This window comes from Diplotaxodon limnothrissa, linkage group LG4 (assembly GCF_057381915.1).
Source record: "Diplotaxodon limnothrissa isolate DT_005_m linkage group LG4, D_limnothrissa_male_GT1.1, whole genome shotgun sequence".
NCBI classification, from domain to species: Eukaryota; Metazoa; Chordata; class Actinopteri; order Cichliformes; family Cichlidae; genus Diplotaxodon; species Diplotaxodon limnothrissa.
Window position 1 is genome coordinate 10,302,651 of NC_140599.1, and position 16,691 is coordinate 10,319,341.

Genomic DNA, 16,691 nt, shown 5'->3' on the forward strand with positions numbered 1-16,691 from the left:
GCGCATGCGCAGTCACGCCTTTGTCGTTCTCCGTGCTTGGCCATTGAACATAACGCAACTTTCTATCCACACCCAGCACCCGATAACAAAATGATGAAAAGTCAGAAATTGTGAGCAACGTTATTAATTTTTATTACTTCATAAAATATACACAAATACTGTAAATAAAGAGTGTTTAAGAACTGTACATGATATCAGTACACAATACATAAAGTGAAATCCCCCCAAATAGGCTCATTCTCCATACCATCCCCAACCCAACAGTTACAATGCCACTGGGTCATGGTGGCCTGTACAAAGGTAATTACACACAGTACACTGCTATTTACAAATCCCTGCAAATTGCATCAGTTAAGCTTTCTTCTTAATGACATCGTCAAGGTTTCTGGAAGTTAAAAAAAAAAAAAAAAATCCAAAAGGTGACATCACACTATTGGCATTTTATTTTTGCAGGATACTGAAAGCCCTAAGTATTGAATAACGATGAAGGTGGACAGGCTTTGAACAACTGAGAAACAAAGGCATTCAAAAAACATAGAAGGTACGTCCAATAAATTACAGGATGATGAGTGACAGTTTAACATAAATACAGTTATTTAAAAAAAACTGCATACAAACTAAGACAAAGGGAATTTATTATTCTTTGCAGGGATTCACTGTATCACGCTTCCTTTCACACATACACAAAATGTTGGATGACCCAGCTGGCACAGCAACAGTAATCCATCCCACAATTTAGCATTTTAAATACCCAAACTTCAAATGCCTATTTCTGTTGTTAGTTTCCATTTTTCTACTTTACACTTTAAAACAAAAATTACCACATTTGGCTTTACATTGAAATAAAAAAATATTTACAGTGGAGTAAACAAACTTGGGTGTGGGAAAAAAAAAAAAAAAGTATAGTTATAGTATATTACTGGATGCCCCCCCTCCCAGACCGCACCCTGAAATGTGATCCCAAATGTTGAAGGAGCCTGCCCAGTACCCCCTATTACCTTCAATAATAAAAGAATAAAAAAAGGTCATGTTAAGAACTATCATAAAAATTGCAGCCACTTTTTGTTAGCCAAAGTAGGCAGCTGTGGTCTCTGGTCGAATATAATCAGTTTGCTGAAAATTTCCTGAGGAGCTTCCCTCAAGACTTCAGAGTTCTGTCTTTATTTTTTTTAATTTTTTTTGTCATCTACCGTCATTCTTTACCATTTCCACTAACATTTTTAAAAGAAAAAAAGATTCAAAACAGGCAAGTAAGGGGTGGCGAAGACTTCCATGGCTACGTTTTGAGGGGCAGCAAGTAATCACAAAAGGGATGAAGGACAAGCAATCACCAAATGCTACTTCACCAGAAACATTACAGCAGCTAAAAACATCACTTACTATTCCTTTTTCAAAGTTACTCTTCATTTTGCCTTCTATCACCTGACCTACATGTCTCCATTTATTTATATTTATTTAAGAGGTTATTAAAAACAAACAGTAAAGGGGACCTATTATGCTTCATTTTCTTCCATAGTCTGTATGTAGTTTCCCTGTATAAGTAATCCATGAGCTAAATGTTTTGGCTTCAGACTGCTCTGAATGCCCAATTTCAGACAGTTTCTCTCTAGTCTTGGCTCTTTGTGATGTCATAGAGAGGGCATATCCTAATAAAGTTGTTATGTTTGGCAGAAACAGAAAAGTTGACTTAGAGGGGGAAGCCGTTCAGGGAAGAGATGAACAAAGAGGCTGCAAGACCCAGTGTAAGACAAACATGGATTATTATAAACTGTGAATCATGCAAAGCTACTTCTATTAGTAGGCTCAAAGAATTCAAATATGGAGCAGGAAACGAGCATAAGAGGCCCCCTTTAAGAACAGGAGAGTACTCCAATGTCATTATGAAAATCAAAAGATGTTTTTGCTGTGTCTAAATTGAAAAATACATTTTTGGGGGGGAAAATAATGTCAGCTTATAATCAACCTTTGATTAAACACATGCATGTCCCGGATACCCTTCTGCTCCTTTGATGCCAACAGTTCTTCACATTTTTCAGAATGCTGAGGGAATGTTTTGAGGAAGAGGAGGGCAGGTATGAGCAACTGTCAAGGTGCAGCTTTGTCATTTGTATTGTGGTAGTGATAATCCAGGGTTCAGTAAAGAAAGTTCATGGAGAAGGAAGAAAGAAGCAGAAAAAAAAAAGTAAAAATAAAATAAAATAAAAAAAAATTGCTGGATACCTTCGTGTATTTTCCTGGATCCTGAAAGAGTTACAGTCCTTTTCGAAAGACCCATGTGTCCATTTGCAATCATCTTTTCTTAGAACAAAGTAAGAATGAAGGAAAATAAACTGTAGCAACAACTATACCTTGAAGCCCTGAAACAAGAGATGTATTGTCATTAAAGAAGAAATTTACAGATAAATAGCAAATATTTAAAAAAACTAAACAAAACAAAAACCACGCTACACCTCACCTGTCAGTTTTACTTGCATGCAGAGCTGGAAAATTCTATTTTCCCATGTGCTCAAATGGCACGCTGACCTGCAGAGGACAGTACAGATTCAAGATAAAGAGTCAGCAATTACAGCTCTCTTTCTCTTTCTCACACACACACACACACGCACGCACACACACACACACACGACAAAATTATCCCACACTGAATCATGTCCTAACCCCATTAGATACAGTTCAAACAACACTGATAACTTTGCAAGCTAATTACAATGTTAATGCTTTCGTATTTTTTTTAAATCTCGTTCTGTCCTTGCTGTTCTTCTTCGTTAGTATTGAGTGCAGTCTTGGCAGACAGTATAGGCGATACTACACCATAGCGTCCTGTAGTGTATTGCAGTTACAAAAACATATATGGGCGAATCGTTGCAGCCCTACATACCATGTATTAATTTATCCTCTCCCAATTACATCAGTCATCTATCTGCCTGTCCTACCCCCAAAGTCTAACCTTCTGTCACCCTTGTATGCCGTTTTTTCTTCTGTTAAGTAGGAGGGGCTAAAATGTCTCTCTCAATGTCGAAGTTTGGCGACTCCAGTTTAGACGAATCAATGCTGTACAAAGTGGCATTATATATATTATTTAAATAATCAGGCCTGAGTCAAAAGCTCAAGCTTCAGACTACTTTAAACACTCTGCTATCTACTCTTAGAGGTTTATGATGCCAGAGCTAAGCCTAAAAGAAGAAATCTTTAACCGAACGGAACTAAAATGGCTAATTACAGACTGTGGATGAACACAGATGTTGCAAAAAGTCCCAGTATAAGAATCAAACAAAGCTACTTTAGTAGGGCTCAAGAATAAAAATGTAGAGGTAAAAAAACAAGCAAAACAAATTATTATCATCACCAGCCTTGTGGGTTACCTGATCAACCCCAGGGCCTTTTCTCACCTGTGACGTAGAAATTCTCGATTGGTCGTGGCGGGCTGTGAGGTCAGAGGATGATACGTTGGCAGGAGCACCACGGTGGAGCCGCATGCTCACCTTCCTCTCTCGCTCTGCACGAGAAATTGCACGTGGTGACGTGTTACCTAAAACACAATAAAAAAAACGCCTAGATTAGATAAAAATATTCAAGAAAAAGAAAAATACTCTGGTGTCCGTCTTATTCTGTTTCCTCTTTTTTTCTTGTAATGCAGCAGTTGGCTGAAAACTCACCAGACTGCTGGACCCGAGAGGCAGGGTTAGAAATGGCTTGCTCAGGGCCGTTCCTGACTCTGTTGGGAGCTCCAGGATTTGGACCTGGAGGGAGGCCTCGTGATGCAGACCCCCTAGGGACTCCTCCGATCCGCTCATCTCTCTCATCCGCAGTCCTCCTCTCCCTATCCCCATCCTCAGCTGTCCGACTGGCACCCTTTTAGATGAGATAAGCCACATTCAAGCCTAACTACTGACAGGTAGCCGTATTATAATGTGGTGAAAATACAAATCAAAGTTCAAGTTAGAAACTGTAGATATAAACTTACAAATTTGAGCATGTTCCAGTCAAAGACATAATCGTAAGAGAAGCCCTGTCGGTGGAACAGATTCCTGAAGAGCTGTCGAAGGTAGGAGTAGTCTGGTTTGTCATCAAAACGGAGTGAGCGGCAAAAGTTCAGGTATGTGGAGAACTCAGCTGTAAGAGGGTAAATAAAAATAATGAGAGTAGAACAGAAAGTTCACTGTAGCGGTAAACTTTGTGTGATTAGATAATTGTTAGCATTCAATTTCATACTGAGAAAATACAATACAACATCTTAAAATAATTTCAGAGGTATGTGTAGTACGCAGAGGCGCCCTGTGAGCCTCACTTACATGGGTATCCTTTGCAAAGAACTTCAATGGGTGTGGACATTTTCTTCTCGCTGATCCGTTCATATTTCTGTCTCTTTGTGGCAGCCTTGAGGCCCTGCCACGGGAGTGACCCCAGGTTGAAGTACATGAGGACGTAGCCAAGAGACTCCAGGTCATCACGCCTGGACTGCTCTGTAGACAGAACGCATGAGAGAGAGGAAGAAAGATCATTAGTCATCATAACAATCATTACAAAAAGGCCTGTAAATTTGTTTAAAGAGCATCAGAATGAAATTACAAAGCAACGGGAACCCTTCCCCCCTATCCCCACAGTCCCAGATAACTCTTCCTTCTTTACAGCCTGTATATATATCAGATACAGTGATGATAAAACGATGCCGCAGCGAAGAGGCACATCCAAAATTAAATGGCTGAATAAGAGGGACTTTTCACTAAACAGAAAACAGAGCTAGAGTCAGTAAATTTCTACACAGAAGAAATATTAAGCACAAGGAAGAACTTCAAACAACATAAATTTTTTTTGGGTGCTTTAACTCAATCATGTTACGATTTGGTGAAAGGGAAAAGATCATAGTAATTTGTAAGATTCCAAGTATTCCACAAATCCAGGTATGTGCTAGAGGGTTTAAAAAGAGATGAGTGCCATAGAGTGGCTCTAAAGAATCACATTTAAAGTAATGTTTAGATGAAATCTCTACATCTGCTGTGGAGCTGATGAGATTTCTGTGAGTCACAAGTCTAAGGCTACTGAGACCACATCTTCATTAACACAGTCACACCAGTTCAATGAAATGTAAACCTTAGGACAGAGAGAGTGCACTTGCTGTCAGCTCCACTGTGGAGCCTGCCCACCTGCCTGCTGTGAGCTCTGTGGACTGACTGACTGACTGACTGACTGACTCACTCACTCTGTTGTTGGTTCGTTAGCCGGCCACGGAGAAGAGCATAGAATGAGCTGAAGTGAAACAGATGAAGAAAAAAAAAAAATACTAAAGTGTGGACAGAGGACTCTTAAAGATTTTTTACTTTTTTTTTTTGCGCCATTTTCCCGTTCCTGATCAACTCCACTGTTGCACCCCACTATACTCCTGCCCACTTGTCAACCAATCAACATTTGGTAGTCGCATACATCATCTGCTTTAAATGGCACGCAGTTAGGATCTTGGAGTGGTGCATGGCCGCACATCTCACATGGGTGAGAACCTCTCTCCCTTCTGTCTGACCAAAAAGTGTACGCAGATGAATATATTTACAAGGATAAACCCGTTTTAAGGTATATCGTCTCCATTGGTCATGATCACACAATTATTTCTATTTGCCCTCCATTAGGGTACAGGAAGCTGTTGAACAATAGGTATCGCCACTCAGACGATAGCACCAGATAGCTGGATAGCATAAAAATGGCCTGTATTTATATAGCGCTTTACTAGTCCCCAAGGACCCAAAGCGCTTTGCACATCCAGTCATCCACCCATTCACACACACTGGTGATGGCAAGCTACATTGTAGCCACAGCCACCCTGGAGCGCACTGACAGAGGCGAGGCTGCCGGACACTGGCGCCACCGGGCCCTCTGACCACCACCAGTAGGCAACGGGTGAAGTGTCTTGCCCAAGGACACAACGACTGAGACTGTCCAAGCCGGGGCTCGAACTGGCAACCTTCCGATTACAAGGTGAACTCCCAACTCTTGAGCCACGATCGCCCCGTAGCATAAGGGAGAAGTTGTTAAACTGCAAACAAGGACTTTGTTGAAAACTTTTTACAATGAACACTGTCCAAAGTCTCAAGTTTTCAAACTATTGCACAGCTCCTGTGTATCTATGCATCTCTGAGCTTCTGTACTTGAGTATCATTAAAATAGTAGTGAAAATCAACATGATCATACTACAGCGGCTGCAGTGCAACATGCTAGGTTACAAAATCAGAATCAGAATACTTTATTGATCCCTGGGGGAAATTATTTTTTGTTATAGTGCTCCATTTTAAACCAACATTAAGACAAGACAGACAATACACTAACTAAGAATAGTACAATATATACATATATATACATACATACATACATACATACATGCATACATAAGTCACTCATAAATAAATAGTTGGAAAAGAAACATGTGTAGCTGTAGCAGCAAACAGTGTGTTAAGTGGATGCGTTGTACAGGGAGATGGCCACAGGCAGGAATGATTTCCTGTGTCGTTCAGTGGTGCTTTTCGGTAATCTCAGTCTCTCACTGAACGAGCTCCTGTGACTGACCAGCATGTCATGGAGTGGGTGGGAGGTGTTATCCAACATTGTCTTTATCTTGGACAGCATCCGCCTCTCCGACACCACCTTGAGGGAGTCCAGCTCCATCCCCACAACATTGCTGGCCTTACGGATTAGTTTATTAAGTCTGTTGGCATCTGCGACCCTCAGCCTGCTCCCCCAGCATGCAACAGCATAGAGGATCGCACTGGCCACAACAGACTCATAGAAAATCCTCAGCATTTTCTGGCAGATGTTGAAGGACCTCAGTCGCCTCAAAAAATAGAGACGACTCTGGTCCTTCCTGTAAAGTGCTGTGGTGTTTTTAGCCCAGTCCAGTTTATTGTCAATGTGTACTCCAAGGTATTTATAGTCCTCCACAATGTCAACACTGACCCCCTGAATTGAAACAGGGGTCAAGTGTTTCCTGGTCTTCCTGAAGTCCACGATCAGTTCCTTGGTCTTTGCCACGTTGAGCTGCAGATGATTCTGCTCACACCACGTGACAAAGGAGTCGACCACAGCCCGGTACTCTGTCTCATCATCCCTGCTGATGCATCCAACCACCGCAGAGTCATCAGAAAACTTCTGAAGATGGCAGGTCTCTGTGCAGTGGCTGAAGTCTGTGGTGTAGAGGGTGAAGAGGAAGGGGGAGAGGACAGTCCCCTGTGGTGCCCCTGTGTTGCTGATCACCTTGTCAGACACACACTGTGGGAGACGTACATATTGTGGTCTTCCTGTCAGGTAATCAACAATCCAGGACACCAGAGAAGCATCCACCTGCATCGCTGCTAACTTATCACCCAGGAGGGTCGGCCTGATGGTGTTGAAAGCACTGGAAAAGTCAAAAAACATGACCCTCACAGTGCTCGCCGGCTGGTCCAGATGGGTGTAGACACGATTGAGCAGGTAGATGATGGCGTCCTCTGTTCCGAGACGAGGCTGATAAGCGAACTGAAGGGGATCCAGGTGTGGTCTTACTATGGGTCGCAGCTGGTCCAGGATGAGCCTTTCCAGGGTCTTCATGATGTGGGAGGTCAATGCCACGGGCCTGTAATCCTGGGGGCCACTGGGACGTGGCGTCTTTGGTACAGGGACGAGGCATGATGTCTTCCACATCACCGGGACCCTCTGCAGACTCAGACTCAGCATAAACAGTTTATGAAAGACTCCACACAGCTGGGGGGCACAGGCCTTGAGGACAAGGGGACTCACTCCGTCTGGTCCAGCAGACTTGCCTGAGTGAAGTCTCCTCATTTGCATCTCAACCTGGTATTGAGTGAAGGTGATGGGTGGGGGAGGGGTGTCAGGAATCTCACAGGAGGCAACAGCGCCATGTGAAGAGAGAGGCTGGCACAGTGGTGTGGTTCTGGATTCCAGGCTGACTACAGGTGAGGTTGTGGGGGTAGGAGCAGACACTGTGGTGTCGAATCTATTGAAAAACAGATTCAACTCATTGGCTCTATTCTCACCTCCCTCAGTTCCCCTGCTGTTGGTTGGCCTGAATCCAGTGATGGTCTTCATGCCCCTCCACACCTCTCTCATGCTGTTCTGCTGGAGTTTCCACTCCAGCTTCCTCCTGTAATTGTCCTTAGCCTCTCTGATCTTGTCCTTTAGTAACACCTGGATCTTCCTCACCTCCTCTTTGTTGCCCCCTCTGAAAGCCCTCTTCTTGTTGTTGAGGAGGGCTTTGATGTCCTTAGTCACCCACGGCTTGTTATTTGGGTAACAATGAACAGTCTGAGCTGGAACAATGGAGTCGGTGCAGAAAGTTATGTAGTCTGTGATAGGGCTGGGCAATATGACCCAAAATTCATATCTCGATATTTTTTAGCTGGATGGCGATATAAGATATATATCTCGATATTTTTTTTAAGCCATAAAGTAAGAACAAAAAGAGTTCTTAGTCAAAGCTGTGTCCCAGATGTCACACAGGCACTTTTATTAACATACAGCACAGATGTACATGAAAAATTACTCAAAATTAAATTATGAGCATTCATTAAATAATAATGCTCCATAAATAAAAGAAAACAAGGTTGTTTTTGTGCTAAACAAAGAGCTCACAATTGTGCAGTCAAAATGTAAACTAAAAGACGCTGAGCGTAATAACAAAGACAGACAGATTTTACAGCTGCTCTGTTCCCAAGTTTTACTGTGTGACTGACAGCCTGGAGTTTGAAATCCGCTTCATAACCACGTCTCTTACAGGTGCCATTTATGGTCCTTATACACACACAATACGGTAATATTACGTTGATGCACAGTACGTATCACTCCGCGAAGCTCCTCGGTAGCCGTAATGCGCCGACAATCTATCAAGCGGTGCAGCTCCGTAGCTTACCAAAGTCGTACTCAAACATTTTTGACAGATTGCTGAACGCCGTGTACCACATAAAATCGGTTCACGGCCACCAAGCACAACCAGAATTCATACATAAGGCGCGCTATCAACTTTTGAGAGAATGAAAGGATTTTAGGGTTAGCGCGGTTAGCGCGGTTAGCTCGTTAGCGCGGTTAGCTCGTTAGCATGTTTAGCTCGTTAGCACGTTGACGCCGTCCAGCCCCACGCATGGGGCGATGCGCAGTAACTCGTTAACGGAGATTTGCCGTGTCCGTCTTGTCGCTGCCTGCACGTGAAGCGATGGGGTAGGAGGGGGAGTTGTCTTCAGTGAAGGCGAGGCGGAGTAACGTTGCGTAGAGACAAAAGTGGACGAAAGAGAGGCAAACTTGCGGCTCCACAACTATAATTATAACGTAACATAGACTATATCGATATAAAGGATATTGTCACATCTTATATCTCGTATAAAAATATATCGATATGTTTTAAAAACTCGATATATCGCCCAGCTCTAGTCTGTGATACACTCAGTAAGCCCATTGATGTCCTCGGCGTGAGGCTCACAGAGTGTTTCCCAGTCGGTCACCTCGAAACAGCCCTGTAGTTCTGCTAAGGCCTCCTCTGACCACCTCCTGACAGTCCTGGTGGTCACAGGTTCCCTCCTCACAATTGGCACATAGCGGGGGGTGAGGTGAATCAGGTTATGATCTGACCTACCAAGTGGGGGGAGGGAGGAGGAGCTGTATGCATCCTTGACGTTAGCATACAGTAAGTCTAAAGTTTTCTCTCCCCTGGTGGGACAGTCCACATATTGTTTGAATGTTGGTAGTGTATTGTCCAGTGATACATGGTTGAAGTCACCCGAGATCACAATAAAGGCACTCGGGTGCTGAGTCTGTAGCCGAGCTATGGCAGAGTGGATAGTGTCACATGCAGCTGTGGGGTTAGCAGAGGGGGGTACATAAACAGCCACCAAGATGATGTGAGAGAATTCCCTGGGTAAATAATACGGCCTGAGTCCAACAGCACACAGTTCAGTGTCCGGGCAACAAATCCTTTCTTTGATTGTTATGTTGGCAGGGTTACACCACCGGTTGTTAACTAAAACAGCAAGCCCACCTCCTTTCCGCTTACCGCTAGCGATGCTGTCCCTGTCCGCCCGAACAGTGTGGAAGCCTTCCACGGAAGCATTCTCATCGGGAATGTCCTGGTGCATCCATGATTCGGTGAAACACATCAGGCTACACTCTCGGTATTCCCTCTGACTCCGTACCAGTGCTGAGAGCTCGTCGATTTTAATTGCCAACGATCGCACATTACCCATCACGATAGACGGCAGACACGGTTTAAACCTCCTCCTCGCTTCGAGCCTCCGCTGTCTCACCGTCACCTTTTTTCTTCTCTTCTGTCCTTGACCTCTGCATCCCCGATGTGTTTTCCTCCAAATTTCAGCTGGTACTTCTGCGGGCCTGGCCAGCGAACCGGCCGGCATCAGGGCGATCAGCTGATCTCTGGAGTAAACAGTCCGTGCGTGTAGGAGATGTGCCGCGGTCCCGTTCCTTGATAAAAGTAACAGTTCCACGGCCACCAGAAGAACAAAAACTCTCTCAATCCACATGATTGAGTAAGAGATAGAAAACGGAGGAAAATACAAGTCAGGAAAAAAAAGAATACGTAGAAAAAAAAAGCTAAACTAAGAGAAAAGCAAGAGCGACTGTAACAGGCTGCACGCTGGTTGGCGCATGCGCACTAAGTACTCGAGAGGTGCACGACCACAAACACTGTGGGGCCACAGCGAGCATAAGAACAACATTACAGAGAGACTGTATCAGTTTAAATCATATAACTGATTATTTTAAAAGGAAAGATCTGGTGCATCAGAAAATCTCTGAACTTGAACTAACATGGCACCTTAATACAGTTCTTTCTGCTTAAGGGAAGCTCTCTCTACTATATCAGTAAGAAACATTAATCACAATACAGAGCTGTAAGATAAATGCTTCAGATTATGTCTAAATAACTCAATAACAGCAGTACTCTGCAAAATTTAACACCATGGTTTCATATCCAACACACCAAAGCCTTCATTAAAATGCAGGCAAATTAGGCTCACGTGTCTCCTCCAAGTCTTACCGATCCCAAGATGTGTGTTGATGGAGGCATAGCGCGCTGTGCCCGTCAGGTTCTTGTTCTCCCGGTAAGGAATGTGCTGGTGTGTGCGGGCATCACGGTACTTCTTGGCCAGCCCAAAGTCAATGATGTACACCAAGTTGCCTTTCTTGCCGAGTCCCATCAGGAAGTTGTCAGGCTTTACATCTCGATGGATGAAGTTCTTGGAATGGATGTACTCAATGCGACTTATCTGGAGAGGAAAGGTGGGAGAGTGGTGAAACAATGTTAGCAGCACAAAAAGCCTCTAGGTAAAAACAAAGGTTACAATGGGACATGACAAGTCATCTTATATTTTACATCCCATGAGTTCAGCACTGCCCCTGTGGAGTTTCCCCGACTCAGAAAAACAGTTATTGTCACATGACCATTTCTTTTCTGAGTATATACTATCAAAACACTATATAAATATGCAAAAACAAAAAGTTCTGGAATCCAAAAATTTCACAATTTGTGGTTGTTATGAATGTGTCATAACAACCAGCGTGAGACTGCATGTCACCTTCCGGCTGTCCTTTACACTTTATGACTTCCTGCCCAGCATATGCAATTAATATCTATTAACTGAAGCTACTGGTGTAAATGATCTCCACAACAGACTGAGCGTCACCACTTCCTGTGGAGTTTGTTTTTTGTTTTTTTAAAATCCCTGCAACCAGCAATGAAAGCTATGTAGACAAAATGTGTTCTCATCCCATCTAAAAAGCCAGCCATACCCTTAGTGCCCTCAATACATCTTGGCTTTCTCATTCCATTGATATGAAAACAAGGCAAAATGTGCCAGAGGATGTATAAAGAGAAGCTTCAGCTGGAACAAAAGGTGAGATCAGTTGTGCTTGAGAGAGAGCCACCAATAAAATCTAACATCTAGACCAGCACAGTCTACAAAAAGGCCAATATTACAAAACACACATATCACAAAATTATCCCTGACTTTAACTGAAAGGTTCGTAGCATACCATCTGGTCAGCCAAAAGCAGGACAGTCTTTAGGCTGAATTTGCGGGAGCAAAAATTGAAGAGGTCCTCCAGACTAGGGCCGAGCAGCTCCATCACCATCACATTGTAGTCTCCCTCTGCGCCACACCACTTTATAGATGGAATGCCCACTAGTGAAGACACATCAAATCAGAACAAAGCCCCCGAATCGTGGCGCACACACTGCTGGTTGGACATTTATCGTCATCTTCACTTTACACATTTAGCAGATTTCATAGGATTTGCATCTCCTATGCCGTCTTGGCCAATAAATTCAAGAAGGAATGTGTTGAAAAATCTTGACAAGCATGTCCAAGCTCTAATTTCTTACCTCCTCCTTGCATCATCTTGTAGAACTTGCTTTCAATGTGCAGCTGTGGGTGTTTGGTCTTCACACATTCCAGCTTGATGGCTACCTCCTCACCAGTGGCGATGTTGGCACCTGAAGAGACACGTGCAGAAATACCCACAGCAGTCAAGACAATTGCACCTTTGCATGTACGAGGACCAAAGACGAATGAGCATAAAGGAAAATCTGAGTTCAGTCCACGGATAAAGGAGGAAAAAAAAAGAAAAAAAAGGAATGGCACAGTTTGAAAAGAGAGGCTCTCCACACACTAATGTGGAAAGAACCTCACCGGGCAGAAAGCTGGGTAAAGCGTTTAAGAACTGAAGAAAAAAAAAAGAAAAAAGAAAGTGGATGCTTTAACTTACCGAGGTAAATGTCTCCAAAAGAACCACTCCCTATCTTTCGCCCGAGCCGGTACTTGTTCCCAACTCTCAGCTCCATGCTTCCAACTTGTCACTGTCACAGTGGGAAAACACAGATATTAAAATAAAGCAACAAACATACAAACTGAGCATCATCGCTCCTCTTTCACCACTTCAGCTATAACCATGACCATTTCCTGAACTTTCCCCTAAAGGCAGAAAGAGGGAATTTATCCTCAAGGGTCAGTCAACTGCTCACATGATGTGTACCGATCCCTCAGCACTCAAGTGTTCACATGTTTTTGAGACAGAATGTGGCCCAAACAGGGCCACTTGATCAGCAAACAGCTGTCTGGTGCCCAGAAATACAAGATCAGATTTGTAGGGCAGCTAGGGGTGAGAGAGAGGCGGCTGCAGTGAGATCAGCAAAAACATGGAAAGGAGGAGAAAGAAAAACAGGAAAAAAAAAAAAAAAAAAGAGAGAGAGAGAGAGAGAGGCCATGCACAAATGCCAGTTTCCACTTGGAAGTGGAGTGAACCAGAATCAACGGACTTGGCACACACGAGGAAATGAAACAGCTTTTTTGGGGGGGGTTTTGTGTGCGTGTGTGTCGAGCTGATTTGCACGTGATGCCGGAGCAGGATCATCACTTATTTAGTGCTCGCTCCACCACGCCACATTGTGCAGCCATTGCAAAAGCAAGACTAAGCTCTCTGCCGTTCTGCGCTGGCACTGCCAAGCGAGTGAAGGCATGAGCAGCCAGCCACTGACTGGCTTTATCTATGTCAAGGCCCTCACACAATTCTGTGTGATGAACTCCACAAAGCGCTGCACAGACTTTATCAGCATGGACATTTCTACTGTCGCCACCCTTTAACACTACTGCAACAAAACATCATATTACACTGACGCTCGTTTATAAAATGCTGTCGCTTTCGAGTTTCAACCCTCAACTTTCCAACCGAACGTTTGCAAAGCACAGAACGCCCTGCATCTTCTTCACCAATCCCTGTGTTGCATCTGCCAACTCAAGAACCTTTATAAAATCCCAACTTTAAATGACTCCACATATTAGTTTTGCTGGAACGCAGACACAAGCTCTAAAAAACACCCAGGAATCACCATCATGGATCAACTGAACCTTGCTTTTCATCAGCAGCAACTGCATCACAAAGGCCGTACATATCCTGATGAACTCTACCTGATGAGGACAGCCTGCTAGGAGATGTGATAGAGGCAGATGGATCTGGGTCATTAAAGAGTGAGAGTTCATGTCTCATGTGCTGCAGCCAGGTCTCCCGATTTAGGGAGGAACACTAACACAAGGTTACATCTAAAGGGTACAACGAAAGTGCCAATGGTTAATTACTTCATATAGGAACAGTGGCACAAGACGCTAAATATAAGACTCTACCCATATTATTTGAGATATTTTCTCATGAGCTACTAAAAGACTAAGACAGACTTTAGTACAGCAAATGCAGTTATTGCAGTAACGTGAAGAGTCTGTGATTTGAGGTTTCAAAGGTGCCTTGTGTGAAGTGAAGCAAGTGGAATTAGCCTGTCACACTGCACTGGAAAAAACACCATGTGCTATTACGGTAGTAATCGTCTACACGAGAGTGGATTGGTTAAGATGGTACAGTACACATCTGCTGGTTGGGGGGAGTCTTAGTGGTGACTGCTGAGACAGGATGTCCTGAGGATGTTGTACACTGTGGTTGAAAAATCACACACACAGACAATATATCACTAAAATGACCTCAATCTGAAGTTAAATTATCGTGCGTTTTCCGTACATGTAATCGTTTAGATGGATGTTTAAAAAAGTGCTATACTTGGAAATGATTATCGCTCTTTTAAAACAAACAAAACAAGTACTGTAACAGAGCCAAAAGATTTCACAATCACACGAAGAACAGAGCTAACGTTATGCCTCTCGCACACGGACAGATGTCACTACTACACAAACAACTCGCGTGTTACAGACTCCACGCTGAATGCGTGTGTTAATATCGCCTAAAGTTGCAACAAAAATGTATGTTGTTGTTGTTGTTTTTTTATAACGGCAACGCTACATTTCTCTTTCCTGTTTGCAATTTGACAAGTAGCAAGCCAGTGGCGAATAGGCAAGAGCAACAAATCTGCCGTAGTTTCAGTTACGTTTTTTTTAAATTGCTAAGATTTACTGAGTATTTACTGAGTGTTTATTGAGTGTTTCTGTATAATTTGAGGACGTTTCGAGTAACGTTAGTGAAAAACATCAGCGCTAGGCTGCTACGTTAGTTAAGAGTTAGCTGCTAAGAGTAAGCTAGGATAAATACGTAAACGGAACCGTGATACGCGTAGCCCCGTTAATACTGTAAAAAATAAAATAAAGAAAGCTAATAATATTTAATATTATACTTCGTCACATTTTATATTATAACCGCACCCATGTATGTCACTGGACAAGCCTGTGCAGATCCCTACTACGCGCCCCCTCCCCCTCTCTTGGAAGCCGTGAATAGGAGCGTCTGATTCGGCCGAATCTGGCCCCCTTTCCCCCTTGGTTTCTCCGGTTCCCTGACCCAGCACTCACCCGATATTAGGTTCGTCCGAGAGCTGGGTTGGTGAAGGTTCTGATCCGATGGTTGTCAGTCGGACAAGAGCCCGGGTAGTGGAGGATGGAAGCGGATTCTGGTGGCTCTCATACCCCCAGCTCTTAGCTCAGTCGTCGACTGCACTCCCTGTTAATAGTCCCTGAGATGCTCCGGCAGTACGACGGCCGTTCTCCGCTCGAGTCTGTCTCCCCCTCTCGTTACTTAACGACGTGCGTGTTCACAGCGCAATGATGTCATTCCCTGAATGTCAGTGCACTGCCATTAAAGGAAAACGCCACATATAACGACTCCTATATCTGCAAATTTACCATTCACGAATAACTATCCAATACCATTATTACTGTCATTCGTTTTTAGTGTAAATAGTCAAGTGTGTGCATACTCCTGCATTAATAATGAGATAATTATGTAGTACTACTACTAATTATGCAAGAGTTTTTTTGTTTTTTTTAAAATCCCTGGTTATGTCCCTGCACAGTTTTTCACTTTGCCATTATTCTTGTTCCTACCTTCCATGTGTTAAAATCTGATGCCAAAGGGCGTTTCTTGAATCCAATCATTTTCAATTCAGTTTTATTTATATAGCACCAAAACACCAGTTGCCTCAAGGAACCTTGTATTGTAAGGTAAAGAACCTAAAATAATACAGAGAAAACTCAACAGTCAGACTTTAGCGCAAGCGCTTGGTGACAATTTTAACAGGAAGAAACCTCCAGGCTCCAGCAGAACCAGGCTCAGGGAGGGGTCAGCTAGGACCAGTTGGGAAAGAGAGAGAGAGTGAGCTCATCCTACATACAGTCCTAATCAAAAGTTTAAGACCACTTGAAAAATGGCAAAAAAAAAAAATCCTATTTTGCATGGTGGGATCTTAACAAGGTTCCAAGTAGAGCTTCAACATGCAACAAGAAGAATTGGAGATGAGACAAAAAAAAAAATTTGAGCATGCAATTTATTGAAAACAACCCTTAAATGGAAACAGGCTGCTTTACAGCTGATCTTTAGGACCACACCACCAAAAAAACCTGTAAACCCTCCCAAAACAGAAATCAAGTTCCCTACATGAACTCAGTAATGAGTAGCTCCACTGTTATTGTTGATCACTTCAAAAATTTGTTGCAGCATGCTTGATGCAAGCATTTCCATGAAGTGAGTGGGAACATTTCTGCAAGTGGTGAAGATGGTCACAGGAAGATGGTCTGGAACTGTTGTACACTTTTGTAAACTTCCCTTGCCATTGATCTGAAAAGGTTCTCAATTGGATTTAGATCAGGCGATCACGCAGGATGGTCCAAAAGAGTGATGTTATTCTCCTGGAAGAAGTCCCTCGTCCTGCAGGCATTGTC

The 16,691-nt window shown here is 43.3% G+C and overlaps 1 protein-coding gene across 1 annotated transcript; it reads right to left on the bottom strand.

Moving 5' to 3' along the window:
- Window positions 1-116: 116 nt before the first annotated feature.
- On the bottom strand, window positions 117-15,526 carry LOC146633302 (casein kinase I). Its single transcript, XM_085351434.1, has 11 exons — window positions 15,327-15,526; window positions 12,748-12,838; window positions 12,365-12,475; window positions 12,016-12,164; window positions 11,021-11,249; window positions 4,293-4,463; window positions 3,965-4,113; window positions 3,657-3,852; window positions 3,390-3,529; window positions 2,456-2,523; window positions 117-2,357 (listed from the first exon to the last, which is right to left on the bottom strand). Exons 2-10 carry the CDS (start codon window positions 12,821-12,823, stop codon window positions 2,491-2,493), a joined length of 1,254 nt encoding a protein of 417 aa, XP_085207560.1. The 5' UTR covers window positions 12,824-12,838; window positions 15,327-15,526; the 3' UTR covers window positions 117-2,357; window positions 2,456-2,490.
- Between the last annotated feature and the right edge of the window lie 1,165 nt (window positions 15,527-16,691).

What these genes read in the sequence shown, in the direction of transcription:
- LOC146633302 (XM_085351434.1), bottom strand. Translation starts at nt 12,823, where the DNA reads ATGGAGCTGAGAGTTGGGAACAAGTACCGGCTCGGGCGAAAGATAGGG. An exon ending in CAAGATGATGCAAGGAGGAG is followed by an intron (nt 12,165 to 12,364) that starts GTAAGAAATTAG and finishes TGTCTTCACTAG; the next exon opens with TGGGCATTCCATCTATAAAG. An exon ending in TCTTTGCAAAGGATACCCAT is followed by an intron (nt 4,114 to 4,292) that starts GTAAGTGAGGCT and finishes ACCCTCTTACAG; the next exon opens with CTGAGTTCTCCACATACCTG.